Below are 19,475 nucleotides of genomic sequence, written 5' to 3'. Positions count from 1 at the left end.
CGGTCCCCTCATGGCAGCTCAGAGACTTTACTCGCACTTACCACAACATCCAGGCTGCACTGCCTTAACCTTGATGCTCCAAAATGGCGGATGACTCCCTTGCAACCTTATGGTTGAGGGTCCCATGCAGAGGATACCGCATGAATCCACAGCAAATTCCTTGAGGAGGCTTGACAAAAAATTTCTGTGCTTCTGGCTGAAACTGTAGCAACGAATCTCAGCCACCAAAGTCAACCCTCAGTCGGGAGACAGGATAGTCCAGCAGCGGATGGTGAAGAGGCCTACTCAGAGTAACACACAGGGTAGAAAACCTGCTCGTTCCACCCAGCCATAAGGGGCTTGCTTGCCCTCCATCACCCACGGAGACACAAGATTACCCGAGGCAAGCAGCGAATGACGACTCACTCAGCAAGGGGTGGAATAAGGGAACATCAAGATCTATGGGGCATCGATGCCGACCCTCTCTCAAGCCTGGGACTGGAGAGGCTGACGAACACGGACTGCAGCGGCTGCTAGCAGTATGGATACGCAGGAATGAAGAGGCATAGCCTGACTCTGAACAAGGGACTGGGGCCTAAACCCTCAAGCCGCTCAAAAGCAGGCAGCCATTATCTTAATTCAGTTATGTTTACCTCAGTTATTTATTTCCTGACCTCCGAGGGAGCAAGACGTGGTATGCCGGAACTCCCAACTATTTCACTGTGATAAAGGCTATAACCCAGCAGATCAGGCTGCCATGCAAATCTCTATGTGTACCTAAAGTCAGGGGATCCCAGGCAAGCTGATCGATACTTCATCTGTGTGTTTCTCATACCGAGAACCTGAAAACTTTGCTGCAACCTACCTGGGGCTGGGCTGAGGGAAAGCAGCAGATGCTTCGGCCAGGGCCTGGACTCGCGGCACTCCTACCCCCGTTTCCTCCGTCTGGACCGGCAGCCGGCAGGGGTCATCCCGGTCCCCTCATGGCAGCTCAGAGACTTTACTCGCACTTACCACAACATCCAGGCTGCACTGCCTTAACCTTGATGCTCCAAAATGGCGGATGACTCCCTTGCAACCTTATGGTTGAGGGTCCCATGCAGAGGATACCGCATGAATCCACAGCAAATTCCTTGAGGAGGCTTGACAAAAAATTTCTGTGCTTCTGGCTGAAACTGTAGCAACGAATCTCAGCCACCAAAGTCAACCCTCAGTCGGGAGACAGGATAGTCCAGCAGCGGATGGTGAAGAGGCCTACTCAGAGTAACACACAGGGTAGAAAACCTGCTCGTTCCACCCAGCCATAAGGGGCTTGCTTGCCCTCCATCACCCACGGAGACACAAGATTACCCGAGGCAAGCAGCGAATGACGACTCACTCAGCAAGGGGTGGAATAAGGGAACATCAAGATCTATGGGGCATCGATGCCGACCCTCTCTCAAGCCTGGGACTGGAGAGGCTCACGAACACGGACTGCAGCGGCTGCTAGCAGTATGGATACGCAGGAATGAAGAGGCATAGCCTGACTCTGAACAAGGGACTGGGGCCTAAACCCTCAAGCCGCTCAAAAGCAGGCAGCCATTATCTTAATTCAGTTATGTTTACCTCAGTTATTTATTTTCTTTTCCATTCACCACTAAGCTACCTAATATTAAGAAGGTATTGTGCATTATAGCCTATCGCTAAACCTGAGGTACTATATTACACTATCTCTCTTACATCTCGACATTAGGATGTAACTCTGTGACAAACTACATTATTCCATAAAAAATGTGCAGTTCTCTAATGCGATACAACTGTTTATTTTTGTCTGATGATATGCTTACTCTAGCTGTTGTGGCATTGTAAGCTTGTATGTATTATCTTTGGACAACTAAAATAAAGAATTTAAAAAACATTTTTTTTCAAATTGTAGCAATATTTATCAGTGCCACTGTTTTCCAGAGCATTGTACAGTGTGCAAACAGAACAAATTAACAAGTATTTTATAAGAAATAAATTCAGACAAAAAGATAATCTATTTTAAATAACTTCGTCAAGGGACCAAATTGTATGCATGGCGTTTAGCTTAGGGACCTAAACTGTAGGTTTTAAAATAAGCTCAGTGAATAATATTTTGTCTGTATTAATGCATTAAAAAAATATTTCTGCAAAACCCCTCAATGAGGTGCTTTCCAGTATTAGAATTTGATATAATAAGATATAAGATCAATGAGCTGAAGTGGTCTGGGTGCCTACAGTGTCACTTTAAATTAAAAAAAATGCATTTAAAAAAACCTTTTGCACAAGCAATAGCTTTTGGTTGGATATTTGGTGATGATAGAAGCAGAAAAGTGAAAATTCCTCTTTAAGAACCACTAATCTAGAGAAATTGGGGCAGTATAATCACACAGAGGTAAGGAGAAGGAAAAGGCCATTGACAGTGCGGATGCAAAGTCCTTGCAAATTCCAAAAAGTTGTGGAAAGTTTTAAATGTAATCCAAACTAATATAGGAAAGACGTGCAAGGACCATTGAAGTGAAAAGGTACGAAAAGAGCCGTGAGTAAAGTAAAAGAAGCTGAGTGTCACCATAACAACTTTTACTTAATGAAGTTGTTATGGTGCCAGGAGGCACCTGGGCACTCTCTTACCTTGAACAGTTTAACCCCAAAGGCTGCCTTCAGCGCGGATCTCCAGGTTTCCCAGCGGTATCCAGCCCCTGAAACTGAGGGGTGCAGATGAAGTTTTTATTTTAAACAGAGTATTACTTTAGTTGTGGAGTGTAATGCATTCACAAGGAGTGCTACTCAGTAAATCAATGAAGTAGAATGGAGTGGCTGCATGCAGTATTATTTAATGGGGAAAAGGAATTAAAGTGATACTTTTTCTTTTTCAGTGCGGTCCATATTCACAGTGCCTGGACTAAGCCTCAAACCAGAAATGCGTGACCTGTTCTTTTCACACCAGAAGAGCTCTCAACCACCTGCCCATCACAAGCCTTGGTGAATATTACAGGTGAGACACAGAAACATGGATAGTAACCTGAAAAGGGGAGATCAGGGCTGGCCTTAGGGGTGTGCGAGCGGTGCGGCCGCAAAGGGCGCCATTGACAGCAGGGGGTGCCATGTGGCCGACAGCTCACACATGTTCAGCTACCCGAGTGGAGTATTTCAGTATTCTCCATTCAGGGCTATCAGAAGTAAGAACATGGCAGCGGGGGTGGGGCTTGTTGAGTGTCTGGGCATGGTGTGATTGTTTGTGTGTGTGTGTGTGTGTTACTGCCTGCCTGTGTGTGTGTGACTGTCTGTACGTATGCATGTGACTGTCCGCTTGTACCTGTGTGTTTCTGTCATTGCCTGCCTGCAACTGTGTGTGACACAGTCACACACACGCAGTTAGACAGTCACACGCACACACACAGTTGCAGGCAGAAAATGACAAACACACACAGGTACATGCGGACAGCCACAAAGACAGTAGTGCGTGCGCGCACACACACACACACAGTCAAACTATGTGTGAGTGAGAGACTGTCTGCCTGTAATGGTGTGTGAGTGGCTGCATGTGTGTATGACTGTAACTGTGTGTGTCTACCTGTAAGTGTTTTGGGACAACTTCTACAGGGAGTGCAGAATTATTAGGCAAATGAGTATTTTGACCACATCATCCTCTTTATGCATGTTGTGTTACTCCAAGCTGTATAGGCTCGAAAGCCTACTACCAATTAAGCATATTAGGTGATGTGCATCTCTGTAATGAGAAGGGGTGTGGTCTAATGACATCAACACCCTATATCAGGTGTGCATAATTATTAGGCAACTGCCTTTCCTTTGGCAAAATGGGTCAAAAGAAGGACTTGACAGGCTCAGAAATGTCAAAAATAGTGAGATATCTTGCAGAGGGATGCAGCACTCTTAAAATTGCAAAGCTTCTGAAGCGTGATCATCTAACAAACAAACGTTTCATTCAAAATAGCTAACAGGGTCGCAAGAAGCGTGTGGAAAAACCAAGGCGCAAAATAACTGCCCATGAACTGAGAAAAGTCAAGCGTGCAGCTGCCAAGATGCCACTTGCCACCAGTTTGGCCATATTCCAGCAACATCACTGGAGTGCCCAAAAGCACAAGGTGTGCCATACTCAGAGACATGGCCAAGGTAAGAAAGGCTGAAAGATGACCACCACTGAACAAGACACACAAGCTGAAACGTCAAGACTGGGCCAAGAAATATCTCAAGACTGATTTTTCTAAGGTTTTATGGACTGATGAAAAGAGAGTGAGTCTTGATGGGCCAGATGGATGGGCCCGTGGCTGGATTGGTAAATGGCAGAGAGCTCCAGTCCGACTCAGACGCCAGCAAGGTGGAGGTGGAGTACTGGTTTGGGCTGGTATCATCAAAGATGAGCTTGTGGGGCCTTTTCGGGTTGAGGATGGAGTCAAGCTCAACTCCCAGTCCTACTGCCAGTTTCTGGAAGACACCTTCTTCAAGCAGTGGTACAGGAAGAAGTCTGCATCCTTCAAGAAAAACATGATTTTCATGCAGGACAATGCTCCATCACACGCGTCCAAGTACTCCACAGCGTGGCTGGCAAGAAAGGGTATAAAAGAAGAAAATCTAATGACATGGCCTCCTTGTTCACCTGATCTGAACCTCATTGAGAACCTGTGGTCCATCATCAAATGTGAGATTTACAAGGAGGGAAAACAGTACACCTCTCTGAACAGTGTCTGGGGGGCTGTGGTTGCTGCTGCACGCAATGTTGATGGTGAACAGATCAAAACAGTGACAGAATCCATGGATGGCAGGCTTTTGAGTGTCCTTGCAAAGAAAGGTGGCTATATTGGTCACTGATTTGTTTTTGTTTTGTTTTTGAATGTCAGAAATGTATATTTGTGAATGTTGAGATGTTATATTGATTTCACTGGTAAAAATAAATTATTGAAATGGGTATATATTTGTTTTTTGTTAAGTTGCCTAATAATTATGCACAGTAATAGTCACCTGCACACACTGATATCCCCATAAAATAGCTATAACTAAAAACAAACTAAAAACTACTTCCAAAAATATTCAGCTTTGATATTAATGAGTTTTTTGGGTTCATTGAGAACATGGTTGTTGTTCAATAATAAAATTAATCCTCAAAAATACAACTTGCCTAATAATTCTGCACTCCCTGTATTTAACATATTTATAAATGATCTTGAAATAGGCATTGAAAGCCATGTATCAGTGTTTGCAGATGACACAAAACTTTGTAAAGTAATAAAATGTGAGCAGGATATTGCTTTGCTGCAGAGAGATTTGGATAGATTAACGTAGAGAAATGCAAAGTTATGCACTTTGGGGTTAAGAATGCACAAGCAGGAACAGCAAGCTGCATGGTCGCATCTTGAGGGAGCTCCTGCCACACATCGTGGAAAAAGAGTACCAAGACCCTAACCACAGCCTGAAACCATGCCGGGGTACGCTACCCAGATAGGGAGCGCCCTGGCGAATCGTTTGATACCAGACATGGGCATCTTGGACGACCACAACGTAAAAAAGGCACTCGGCGGCCCACTCGATCCCGCACCGGGGTAACTGAGATGGAGACACAGACTATCAGCCTTCTCACCCCCACCCCCCCCAGGACCGACCGGCTGGGGTTATCCCGGTCCACCACCCAGCAACTGGGCCACGACACCTAGACACCAGTATCAGCATAATGGCGGACGCCACGTGCGTACCAGAGTGTGACTCAGAGGTGCCGGACCTCTCAACGAGACTCACAGCCATATTTAAAGCCTTCTGGGCAAAACTGAAGAAAAGGGCATGGAAGCTCAAAGCATGCAATCACTCACACAGTGAAAAACCCAAGCAACCCCGCCGTAAGCGAGTTACTCCTCGCACTGACAGCGCACCAAGATGGCGCCGCAGGCGAAACTGCCCCTCGACTACAAACAAACACAAGAAGAGACCGCACGCATCTAAGCGAGGACGCAGGTTTCTACAAACCCTCCACACAACCAGCAACTGCCTGGGTCGAACCAAACAGCCGCAGGAAACACCCTACCTTCCAACACGCTGGCAGACAAAGATGATGCAGCGGACGCCACTTACAGCAGCCCTAACTCACCCCCCACTGGATGACCTCCGCCGTGAAGGAAATGAGGACCCAAAACCGAGAACCCAGCAACGGCGGCGCTCCCACATACAGCTAGGCCAGACACCTTCGCCAACTGCAACACCCGCACACAAACGGGGCATCGGCTGAACGGGACACACCAGTGATGCACCAGTCCTTCACACTCACACTCACAAGCCTGGACTTTCCCCTGCTGACACTGCTGATCAGGTCTTACCTAGCACGCACCCCTCAGATGCATCTGAACTGATGCCACTTCATGTTATTTTATATTTTAATTTTATGTTTTCAGTTTGCTTTGCATCGAATTCATGTCCAGTTAATGATAATAGGTTGCTGACTGACTGCCATGCCTACAGGGAACCTTGTTAAACACTTTCTAGCTAAGCAGGGTAAACTCGGGTCTAATTGCTTGTTAGAATTAAGAGCTTGTACTTAACATGAAAATACATATGTAAAAGAAATGTCATCTCTCTTGCTAGACATAGCGTTAATTGTTAAACTGCTATTAGAACAAATCACTATATACCAGGCAAACTTCAGTGACACAAAGTGTAACCCTGAGCACACCTGTGCCCCACCTGTTAAAACTGTTGGTATGTTTAAGATGGCAGTAACTAGCATGTATGTTTAGCATTCACTTGCTCGCACAGCCTGACCCTAGCAGCAGCACATATTCAACATGTCTACACTATTTCTCTCCACATGACTACACCTGCTCTAATCAATGGATAGACACCAAACCTTAGCTTGTAAAGTGTTAAATGTTTATTTTCCATATGACCAACTGTACTAATATAATCTCAAGTTAAACCGTTTTTAGACAGCATGTACTACCTGACTGTTACTCTTATTTTATTTTTGCTAAGCTGATCTATGCTTATTAATACTATAAAAATGTGCCTATATTACGAATGCTTGAAAAAGACCTTTGTTGGTCGAAACGTTGCTTGGCGTTGCATTTTTTCCTAATAAATCTGCATACGGTTTCAATTTGGAGTGCCTGTGGTCCTTTCTTCTTTCGTATATTACGAATGCCATGACATGTAATGCCAATGTCTACCTATTCTACTGGATGTCGCTGTTGTGGCGCATTCCAGCTATTTGTTTATTCTGTGCACACCCAAAATAAAGAATTAAAAAAAAAAAAAAAAAAGAATGCACAAGCAACTTACACACTAAATGGTAGTGAATTAGGGATAACCACACACGAGAAGGATTTGGGAATTGTTATAGACAACAAATTAGGCAGCAATATGCAATGTCAATCTGCAGTTGCTAAGGCCAGTAAGGTTTTGTCATGTATAAATAGGGGCAAAAATTCTCGGGATGAAAATATAATTTTGCCTCTTTATAAATTGCTGGTAAGACCACACCTTGAATATGCTGTGCAATTTTGGGCGCCTGTTCTAAAGAAAGATATCATGGCACTAGAAAAAGTCCAGAGACGACCTAGAAAATTGATAAAAGGAATGGAGCATTTTAGTTATGAAGAAAGGTAAACAAAAAATAAAATCTGTTTAGTTTGGAAAAACGGCGCCTGAGAGGGGATATGATAACTTTATACAAATATATTCGGGGCCAGTACAAACCTTTATCTGGAGATCTATTCATAAACAGGGCTATACATAGGACACAAAGTCACACATTCAGGCTGGAAGAAAGGAGATTTCATCTAAGGCAAAGAAAAGGTTTTTTTTACAGTAAGAGCAATAAGGATATGGAATTCTCTGCCTGAAGAGGTGTTTTTGTCAGTCACTACAGATGTTTAAACTGCAATTGGAAAAATACTTACAAAAAACATAACATACAGAGGTATAATTTCTAATTAGTGGGGTAATAGCTGCTTGATCCAAGGAGACATCTGACTGCTATTTTGGTGTCAAGAAGGAATTTTTTCCTAGTTTGTGGCAAAATTGGAAGCGCTTCAGACTAGGTTTTTTGCCTTCTTTTGGATCAACAGCAACAACATATGTGAGGAAGGCTGGACTTGATGGATGCAAGTCTCTTTTCAGCTATGTAACTATGTAACTGTCTGTGTGGCTGTATGTATGTGACTGTCTGCCTGTACCTGTGTGTGTTTGTTATTGTCTGCCTGCAACAGTGTGTGAGTGGCTGCATGTGTGTGACTGACTGTAACTGTGTGTTGTACCATATACCTGTAACTGTGTGTGTGACTATGTGCCTGGAACAGTGTGCATGTGGCTTCAATTGACAGTGTATATGTATAACTGTGGGACTGTGTACATGTGACTACAAACATATACACCTGCATTCACATATAGAACATGCATAATTTTATCTGACTTAAGTTCCCATCACACACAGCCAATAAACCCAGCACAAATATCACACACTGCCAATGCACACATATATCACACACAGTTAATACACCCATTACAAATATCACATACAGCCAACACATAGCATTCATATCACACACAACCATCATGCCTAACACACACACAGACAACACACACACTACATCATAATATAGTAAGATTTATTACAGTAGAGCTCTGGCATACAAAATGCACATTACTCTGTGCTTTTATAGTTGGAGAGCTATGTGATACACTAATAGGCTCATTACTGAGAGTTGTATTGTTGTGGAGCTCTGTGACAAGCTCATACACTACACTTTACTGAGAGTTGTATTGCTGTGGAGCTCTGTGACAAGGAGGGTGGGGGTTTTCGCACAGGGCGCCTAGAAGCCTAAGGCCGGCCCTGCGGGAGATGGATATATAAATTTAAAATGTTTGTAAAAAAAAAACGTATACTACAATATATAATGGTCTTTTTTTTTAGCAAGCATGCCTCATATTTATTTTTCCTAGCCAACGTGGCAGCATCATTAACCCCTTCAGGACGGAGTCAATAGTACACATTCTGATCAAAACAAAACGTAAACAAAAACTGGAATTTGCGCTATATGTCTGTTCGCCCGTAGTTCACCTCTTTCATATTAAATGCACCCACACTTATTATATAGCATTTTGTTCAGGAGAAACAGGGCTTTCATTTCATATAAAATATTTATATATGAAACAATTTATTATGAATAAAATAAAAAAAAAAACTGTGAGAATTTTTTTTTTTTTTTAATTTGTAGTTCCGCCTCACATTTTAGATGTAAATTTAATAATTACAGGGTCAAATATAGAACGTTCCATTTTCAAATTGAAATTTGCCAGATTAGTAATGTTACCTTTGAGACGGTGTGGTAGCCCAGGAATGAGAATTACCCCCATAATGGCATACCATTTGAAAAAGTAGACAACCAAAGGTATTGAACGTGGGGTATGTTTAGTCTTTTTTAGTAGCCACTTAATCACAAACACTGGCCAAAGTTAGCGTTCATATTTGTTTTTGTGTGAAAATAGCAAAAAACTAATATTTGGCCAGTGTTTGTTACTAAGTGGCTACTAAAAATGACTGGACATACCCCATTTGCAATACCTTGGGTTGTCTACTTTTGCAAATGGTATGCCATCATGGGGGTAATTCTTATTCCTGGGCTCCCATACGGTCTCAAAGGCAACATAACTAATCTGGCAAATTTCAATGTCAAAAAAATGAAATGCAAGCCTTATATGCGACTCTCTAACTTTCCAAAACACCATAAAACCTGTACATGGGGGGTACTGTTATTCTCGGGAGATTTCACTAAACACAAATACTGTTTTAAAACAGTAAAACATATTACAACAATAATATAGTCCATAAAAGTGCAGTTTGTTTGTAAAAAAATGCAAAAAAACTTCACTTTTACTTAAAATATCATTGTTGTAATACAATTTACCAGTTTTAAACACTAATATTTGAGTTCAGCGAAGTCTCCCGAGTAAAACAGTACCCCCTATATACAGGTTTTATGGTGTCTTGGAGAGTTACAGGGTCAAATATAGTGCTTGCGAATTAAATTCTCTGCACTTTCTCCCTGTGTTGTCAGGCATGTCAATCAAATTTGAATTAATCAAATTACATAATTATGTTAAAAAATTACTTAAATATACACGTAGAATTTTAATATATATGCATTTATAGGTATTTAAATTCCACGTGTATACTAATGTAATCTTTTATGTAACTATATGTATTTATCTATATATATATATATTTGCGGTTATTTGTATTTTATATATAGATAGATATATATATATATAGAATGTCATTCTAAGTGTATTCTGTTTCCAATATATATATATATTAATAAAAAAAATACAGTTAGAATGAAATTACATATGAATATATAATTTATTTTACATTTTGTTTCAATATTTTATTTATTTATTTATTTATTTTATTTATTATTGTAATTATACGTATATATATATATATAATATATATATGTAGATCTATTATATATATAATATATATACATATTATATATATGTAACGTCATTCTAAGTGTGTTTTAATACTAATATATATACTAATATTAATATTAAAATACATTACGTATGACGTTACATATATATAATATGTATATATATTATATATATCTAATATATATACATATATTATATATATATATAAATACTTTTATTTTATTTTAACATGTGTATTTAATTTTTTTTTTTATACTTTCCTACCAGCAGGGGGACTGTCTAATATTTTAGACAGTCCCCCTGCTGGCAGATCCATAGCCAGCTATAGGGGGCCATGTGATCGCTCTTTGAGAGCGATCACATGGCCCCCGGGGGCCTCATTTGCCGGAGGGGGGCTGCCTGGGCTCTCAGGCAGCCCCCCAGAAGAGGATCGCGGCGGAGGTGAGTACCGCCGGACCTCCAGGGGCTGCAAGCCGTTACGGCGTTCTACGCCGCCGCAACGGCTTTAAAACCCTTTAAAGCCGCGACGGCATAGAACGCCGTAACGGCGTTGAGGGGTTAATGTGTTAAAACCACACTCCGCAGTCAGAACAGGAAGTATCAATTAACAAATTAAGTAACAACTTAATAAATTGCCCTCACCCTGTAGGATCTTCTATCTATATTTTATTCCCTCTTCCAGCAGTTAGGAAGGAGCCTGCTTAGCATGCTTAAATTTTATGTTATGCTCAACAGGCCAATATTTTTGAAGGTTTGGCCAGGGTTCAGTCTCTTGTTCCTGAAGACTCAGCAAACAAAGGTCTGCAAGGTGACTACCTTTGTGTACCCCTTTTAGTGACTGGGGGTCTGACCTAACCCTCTCCTGTAAGGACTTAATGTTTGGTCTTTTCAGGTGACCGTTGTCTGTTGGGAGTATTTGTATGCCGGGCTCTGTTTTTTTCTATCATCTGTCCTACACTGATATAATAGCAGTGAAGTATATGGAAGCAAATGAACTCTCAGGGGCATGGACATTATCGTACACAGGAATTTAGTCTGGTGTCTGGGAGTTGTGGTCATTACAACCACCATTACATTTACCATATTTTCCGGCGTATAAGACGACTGGGCGTATAAGACGACCCCCAACTTTTCCAGTTAAAATATAGTTTGGAAATTACTCACCGTATAAGACTACCCCTCTTCCAACGCACACCAAATAAAAATAAAAAATACATCAGATTTGATTTCAATATGGTAATTTTAATTCAAATGCTTATGACATGCAGGTACTTAGCAGGAAAACTGTCACTTATAAACATAAGGCTGTTTGTCATGAAACATGTCAACATAAAACGGTGCAAGTGGATTCAACTTTTCCTAATTCACTCTAAAGCTGAAAGGAAGGATAAGACAATAAACCCATGGGAGCTGCCATGCTGTTTGTTTTCTAAGCTGTCAACCAAACTGGAACTGATGATGATAGGAGGAAGATAGCAAACAATAGAGAGAGAGAGCAAGTCCCTGGCGAGTTAGCAACGCCCATCATAACTGCAAGCCACTGTATTTTTACAGGTTTTGCTGGCGTGACAGTTTCCCTTTAAAAGCCTTCAAAATCCTCCTGTTCGTCATCTGATATCATAAGTACATCAATGACATCTTGTGATACATTTGTAAGGCAGTCATCGTATGGATCGAATTCTGTATCTAATTAATTTGATATGCCTTACTTCTTGAAAGACTTGATTACTGTTTCTGCATCAATATCATTCCAGGCTTTAATGACAAACTTGCACAAAACATCCAACTGTGGAGCACGCATGTTTCCTCCTTTTGTGAATGACTTTTCGCCGCTAACCATCCATTCATTCCACTGTTCTCGAATGCGATCTTTAAATGGCTTGTTTAGGCACACATCCAGTGGCTGTACCAACGCTGTCAATCCTGCAGGAATAACTGCCGCATCTGTGTTTAGTCTTGCAAGCCTTTGCTTGGTGCTGGGAGTTAAATGAGCCCTAAACATATCCCACACCAGTAGACTACGTTTTTGAATAAGTCCACCTGGTCGCCTGCGCCATACATTATCAAGCCATAGCTTTACCCCTTCTTCGTCCATCCAGCCTTTTTCATTCACATGTACAAAACAACCAACAGGGAACATGAGTTTCGGCATTGTTTTTCTTTTAAAAATAATCATTGGTCTCAGTTTGGCGCCATCAGCTGTGCATCCTAGTACCACTGTAAAACAGGACTTCTCATGTCCTGTTGTTTTAATTAAAATAGTTTTTTCACCTTTTTGATGGACAGTTTTATTTCCAACCATATCAAAATTCATTGGAGTTTCATCCATATTTCCAATACTACTTAACGCATAGCCATGTTTAGTGCACTGCTGGTCTCCCTTCATGCTTGGAGGTTCCCCATTAGTGATGCTGCCATGTTGGCTAAGAAATAGGTAAATTCTTACCCATACCTACCTGAATGTTCTTTTCCTGGCCATTTCCATGGCAGCTTCAACTTCCCACCCTTCTCTGGACGCTTTTCAAAGTGAGGGGAATTTATTAAGATTTGTTTACTGATACATACTGTCCTAACTGCTGAGTGGGGATTTAACCCATTACTGATGGTGCCATGGAAACGGACAGGAAAAAAAATTTCCGGTAAGTATGGGTAAGGATTTTCCTATATTTCAGTAATAGCTATTTTTAGGCGCAATGTTTTCAGGTTATATTTAGGAAGATATTGATATCTAACCAACGTCTGTATGAAATATATAATATATACATTATATGACTGTATTTAACCAAAACAGAGGCATATATTTATACATTTCCTTTTAAATTTATGTTATACACTAAACCATGCATTTCTGAATTTTGGAGAACTGAAAATAAATTGCAAATCTCAAATTCACCTATTTTTCCAACCTTGCATTTTTTGGCTTAACAACCCCCTTCTGAATACTTTGATACTCACCTCAGTTGCTGATTAAGTGCACGTTGTGCTACTTACCACAGCAAGGATTATGGCCCAGGAGCCTCCAGGCGTCATTACTACTAAATAACATTTGATATGTGCCTTAGGGTAAGTCTGATCTCTTTTGCCAATTGCCCCTTGATACTGGCGATAGGCTGAGTGGACATTTCTAACTCTCTAATGTGTGTATTGGACACCCTTCCGAGATTCCCTCATCAGATTAAAAACAGGTTAAAGCAATTTTTCTTTTGGAGATGGGTCCATGTTAAATTGGAACAGTTATTTTCCTCTGGTGTTGTATTTTGAAACCTTGACTTTAGTTTGGAGAAAAGGTGACTATTTTTCTGTCTTATGTTCATACTAAAGTTTGCGAAAGCAAAATGTGCTTAAACATATAGAAATATTAAAGGGCATTTTAATTGACTGAAATTTAATTTTCATTTATAAATGTCTTAGTTTCCTTTTCCCAAACAGCTGTTATAGCGTTGCCATTCAAGACTCCCAGTGGAGTCCTCTGCCATCTTTGAAATATCATCACATTTCAGCCGCTCCCACAGACTTCTGTGAATTCGGAGTTGCCAGTATTGGTAGTGACACTTCCTGGCAGCTCTCTAAAGCCAAAGCATGATGTCAGAACAAAGTATGGGGTATAATTTCACTTCTGGATTGCTGGTAAATAATAGATGTATGCAATAAGTACAATTAGCCATACAAAATAATTGAACATTTAAAATGCAGATTCCCTTTGGACTCATGGTTCCTGTCAGTGATATTATTTCTGAATTAGTCATGTTTGACAAAAAAAGAAAGTGGTGCGCAGACAATTTTAAATATTAAACATTGTTTCCGTTCCAATGAAGTTTAAAACCTTTTTTTTGTTTTTTATGTAAATATATACATTTCTCAGTTATTGAGTTCAGTACTACCTGAAAATTAATATTGAAATACCACTGATCGCCCTCTTGCAATTGGCATAAAATGATAAAACCACAAGTAACGTCACATCTGTACTTGAGCCAAGTGAGTGAAACTGAGGCACGATTTTACGCTTCAATATTCACGTAATGAAAGATGGCAAAGGAACATTGACAGGTATCTGTCCCAAGCAAGCACAAAGCTTGGCTCGTTTGCCACGAGATAGTCAGGGATGCAGGCCTCTGTTGTGTGGAAGATAAGTGAATACGAAGGTGCCTCGTTTTTAGAAGAGTTGGGGGGGAAGCCCTGAAAAACATTTTACAGCTGGGACCCACGCAGTCTACACATTACACTACTAAGTGTTTCCATGCATCAGTTATCCATTCTTGGAAACCGTACAAAAAGAGAAATGCACAGTCGCAGAATAAATTGTCTACAAAATAATAGATATAGCGAGAAAGTGTGTTTAAACAAAAAAAAAGAATGTAATGAATACAACGTGATGTAGAAGGAATGTTTTATTTCAAATTTTAAAGAAAACACTTTCTTGCTGCATTGCTTTTTAAAAATATTTTTCTGCTTCTACTCTCCTCGAGAGAAACGTTGATCGATAAGGATATTATTGTCATTTATTGTCACTTTTATATCATAAGTCTGCATCGACCGGCAATTAGCACCTACAACATTTCAGCAAGCTAAAAAAGCTGTAGGTGTTCGGAGAGCTCCTTTACGTCCCCATTTGTTCATCAATTGATTCATCATTGTCCATTTCTTGTCTCAATCTCACTTCTCTTCAGTTCCTAATCTACTATCTCTCGTTTCTGTCCACCTCGCCTCTTTGTTCCTAGTTTCCTCCTCTCTTTTCCTGTCCTATTATGCTTTACATCCTTATTTTCCACCACCCTGCTAGTTATCCACTTTCCATTTTGCTTTTTGATACTTTCTCAAATCTGTGTTTCCTCTACCAGTCTCCTCAGTATGTCTGTCCATCTATTCTCCTTTATTCTCATCATTCTACCTTATATTGCCAATATATATATTTTTACTCACATAGAGCTCTTGACCAAACTTTTAACAACCCTCTACTTTGTTTTATTGTTATTTATCTGCACATATTCCTATTTGAATGCCGTTATTTCGTATTTCTACCGTTCTTCTCACCCTCTACTTACAGATTAGGACATTTGTCCCGCTCCGGATGCATCCTATTGAATGTACCAGTTCTCTTTCCATGTTAGCTCAGCGTAACGAAACCTCCCCCCTCCTGTTGCCTTTTTAACAAAGAAGCCATCGTGGAATCAACTGGAAGAATATTGCACCTTATATACAAATAAATAGAAAGCCGAATATTGTTTTAACTGAGTGCCAATGGGACATCCAAATAATTGTTCTGCTTTCCAAATGCATTGCTGTTGAATCTGGCACTAAAGTAATTAATAAAATGGCTTCTCACAAAAGAAAAAAAAAAGATCTAGTAGTGGTCTTTTAGCCACATATTAACAACGCTTCATGATATTTATTTGACCTCTGATCGATTCCCTATGTATAGGGAAATTGTACCACAAATAAATAAATAAGTTGGTTCTAGTTACCTTTGTAACACATGGATTATGTCCTGCCACCAGCCTTTTTGATGTATGCACTATATTCTGATAAACTATAATACATGTGTAATCTGCTGTGTATTGGTCTTATTACATATACCTGCCAATATTCCAAGTCCTAAAGCTGTTCCTTAATTTGTATTATGTATACATTTTGGTCACTATGGCAGCACCATTTCTGCAAGATGCATATTCTGGGTGTGCCCCCAATTCCCTTCCAGTCTTTTTTAGTAGCCACATGGTCACAAACCCTGGCCAAAGTTAGTGTTCATATTAGTTTTTCGCATTTCTCACACAAAAAAATGCCCTTTCACAGATGATATATTCAATATTATACATTGCTCTAAAACACTAATTTGTATTCAGCAATGTCTCGCAAGTACAACAGTACTCCCAATGTACAGGTTTTATGAGGTTTTGGAAAGTTACAGGGTCAAATATAGGAGTTGCAAATTAAATTCTACGGACAGCAGGTCCCCCAATATATAATTAATAAAATTACATTGTTTTGCAAAAATAATACATAAATATTCACATATTTTATTTATTTAATTTTCTTTCTAAATGATTTATACATAATACAGTGATTTTACCAATTGTATGTTGAGGGATCTGTCTGACAACCCAGGCAGTCCCCCTGCAGTCAGTCTTGCAATCCGGCAGATCTCAAACATGTGATTGCGGTATAATTGGGATCACATGACCCGGACCAGCAGGATTGACTGCAAGAGGACTGCCTTGGTTGTCAGGCGGCCTCCCCCAATCAGATCCGTTGAAGAGGATGAGTATGCTGGCTGCAGGGAGGACCCGATTTTTTAGGGCGTGCTATGCCACCCTAATGGCGTTGTAGGATGTCATAGCACAACCTAACATCGGGAAAAGGTTAATGAGACAGTATTGGTGTACAGATCATGCTCATACAGTCTTACTGCTCAGATTTCTGCTATTCAGTAGGTATATCACTTTGTTCGTGCAGCCCTAGCCTAACCTTTCATGTGACTCACACAGCCAACAAGAAACTAATTAGTTTAGTGTTCAAGTAGATCTTATAGCACAGTGTGTTTACTTACACATTGAGTTTAGAAGTTTTTATTTTCTGCTCTGTTTATTGAACTTTAAGGCTCCTGCAGGCACTAACAGGAGCAGAACAGGAGATAAATTCTAAAGTAAACACACTGTGCAATAAAGGAAGTTTAACATTTAGATATCTCTTTACAGGAAGTGTGTAGGGAGGCTGTGTGACTCACAGCAAGCTGATGTGTGCCTAGGGCTGTATAAACAATGTGATTGAACTCCTAAATGGCAGATAATTGAGCATTGAAACTTCGGGGGCATGATCTATACAACAAAACGACTTCATCAAGCTACGATTGTTTTGAGGTTTAGCATATCCTTTTAAAGAAACGCATGCACACACTGCATCGTAATCAATTTTGAATATAACAGATAATTGACATTTCACAGGTTAAGACTGGCTTTGACTAATGTTTTCTTATGTCAGCAGAGGTACAAATAATAACATGACCATAGGTCAGAAAACATTTTTGATTGGATACTAAAGTTGTATTGTGATAGACCCCAAATTCATCCCATACAAAGAGGAAATTAAAAAAAAAACAAGACCTTTGCAAAAAAAAATGAAAAACACTATTAATATATTTGGGTGTAACTTACAAAGATACACATTTTTCTCTTGATGAAATAGTTTTCGATCTTTTAGTGCAGAATGAGGGACAGGCTGCAAAGCAATATGTTGCTAATCTTCAAAGGGTTAGGAGTCATTTTTTGTACATGGAACATTGTATTGGAACCTGTCTCCATGTCACTTCAAATGACATCTGGAATCTCAATAAACAAAATTCCATGAAAGCCACAGGGTTATCGTTAGAGAGTGGAAAATAAGACCCTGTGTGCTTGAGTTACTTACATACTACAGCCCAAGGATATTGGCAGCACACGATCGATTCCAAATTAGAGCCAGACTTAAACTACTAAATATGTTACAATAAACATCTCTACTGGTCATCAAATCACCAGCGCAGACAAGGGTTCTGGGTAATGATATGCATGTGAACATGTCTCTTGCTATATAAAGAGGTAGTACACCCAACCTGAAAAGAATAAAATATCAATACATTCTATAGAAACTATTCTGTAAAAATAAGGTTCAGTAGAAAAATCCTTGGGTTGTGAGTCAATAAATCAGTAGATGTGGAGAACTGGCCAGCAAATGGTAGGACAAATTAGCATATTTTTAAACTCATCTTTTTCCCTACCTCATTTGATTGAGTGTAAAATTTCCTTGTCTATTCTCCACAATTTCTGGGTTAGTGGGGGGAAAAAAAAAAAAAACCATAGACAATATTATGCAACAAAGTTGAAATGGTAGTGACTTCAAAGTTACATAGTTACATAGGCTGAAAAGAGATATGTGTCCATCAAGGCAAAAAAAAACAGTTTGAAGCACTTCCAATTTTGCAACAAACTAGGAAAAAATTACTTCTTGACCCAGGAATGGCAGTCAGATTTATAATTGGATCAAGAATCTATTAGCCTACATTGAAAAATTATGCATCTAGTTGCTGTTTAAACATCTGTACGGACTGTGATAAAACCACTTCTTCAGGCAGAGAATTCCATATCCTTAATTTTTAACAAACACTTAATGTTTAGGGTGATATTCCCCATAACAACAGAAAGTGCAAGTGCAGCACTATTAACTAATTGGGACTTACCCCTTACATAGTATGTGGTTTTCAAATTGTTGAAACTAAAATAGAAAAATAAAAGACGTATATAGTGCAGTATTGTATAAAGCATGGGTCGTCAAGCTGGTCCCTACCGCCCACTAGTGGGCGTTAGGGATTTTTTAATTTTGAGAGATTGGGTGAGCGGGCGGGCGCGAGCCGACCGGGTACCGCCACCACCACCTGCGGCCCCGGCCCGCACGGCAAACCACCGGGGCCGCATATGGAGGGGTCCATCGGGTGGCCCATGCTGTCAGGGCCACCCGATGGATGTGGATTGTGAGGGGGCCCGGTCAGCGATGGGAGCTTTACAGCGCGACTGGGCCCCCTGTGATTACATCATCTCTGCTGGGAGGAAGTGATTCCCCGGTCACTCCTCCCAGCATTCAGAGAGCCTGCGCGGGAGGAAGGAGGAGGAGTGAGTCAGAGTGGGAACTCTGACTCCCATCCACCTGAGCCACCACTGGACCCCAGGGAAAGTCACCCTCCTGCACCTTAAAGGTAGGTGTGTCTTATGTATGTGTGTCTTTGTATGTGTCGGGTGTGTGTGTGTGTCTGTATATATGTGTGTATGTATGTGTGTCTTGTATTTGTATGTATGTGTTGTGTGTTTGTATGTCTTGTGTGTGTCTGTCTGTATGTATGTGTCTTTGTATGTGTCTTGTGTGTGTGTGTGTCTGTATATATGTGTGTATGTATGTGGGTCTTGTATTTGTATGTATGTGTTGTGTGTGTTTGTATGTCTTGTGTGTGTCTGTCTGTATATATGTGTGTCTTTGTATGTGTATTGTGTGTGTGTGTGTGTGTGTCTGTCTGTATATATGTGTGCATGTATGTG

At 40.4% G+C, this 19,475-nt stretch overlaps 1 protein-coding gene across 2 annotated transcripts in view; it reads left to right on the top strand.

Annotated features, from left to right (window-relative positions):
* Nucleotides 1-15,886, top strand: part of CDK15 (cyclin dependent kinase 15) — a 220,531-nt gene extending 204,645 nt beyond the window's left edge. For both annotated transcript variants that reach the window (XM_063428701.1, XM_063428700.1), the window contains 2 exons: nucleotides 2,856-2,974; nucleotides 15,459-15,886. In XM_063428701.1, coding sequence (XP_063284771.1) covers nucleotides 2,856-2,965 — 110 coding nt within the window. In that variant the 3' untranslated portion in view covers nucleotides 2,966-2,974; nucleotides 15,459-15,886. The remainder of the gene's footprint in view (nucleotides 1-2,855; nucleotides 2,975-15,458) is intronic.
* Nucleotides 15,887-19,475: the final 3,589 nt, after the last annotated feature.

Source organism: Pelobates fuscus, chromosome 8, assembly GCF_036172605.1.
Source record: "Pelobates fuscus isolate aPelFus1 chromosome 8, aPelFus1.pri, whole genome shotgun sequence".
Classification (NCBI taxonomy): domain Eukaryota; kingdom Metazoa; phylum Chordata; class Amphibia; order Anura; family Pelobatidae; genus Pelobates; species Pelobates fuscus.
The sequence above is the reverse complement of the archived record's forward strand: the minus strand, read 5'-3'. Positions and strand labels throughout refer to the sequence as shown.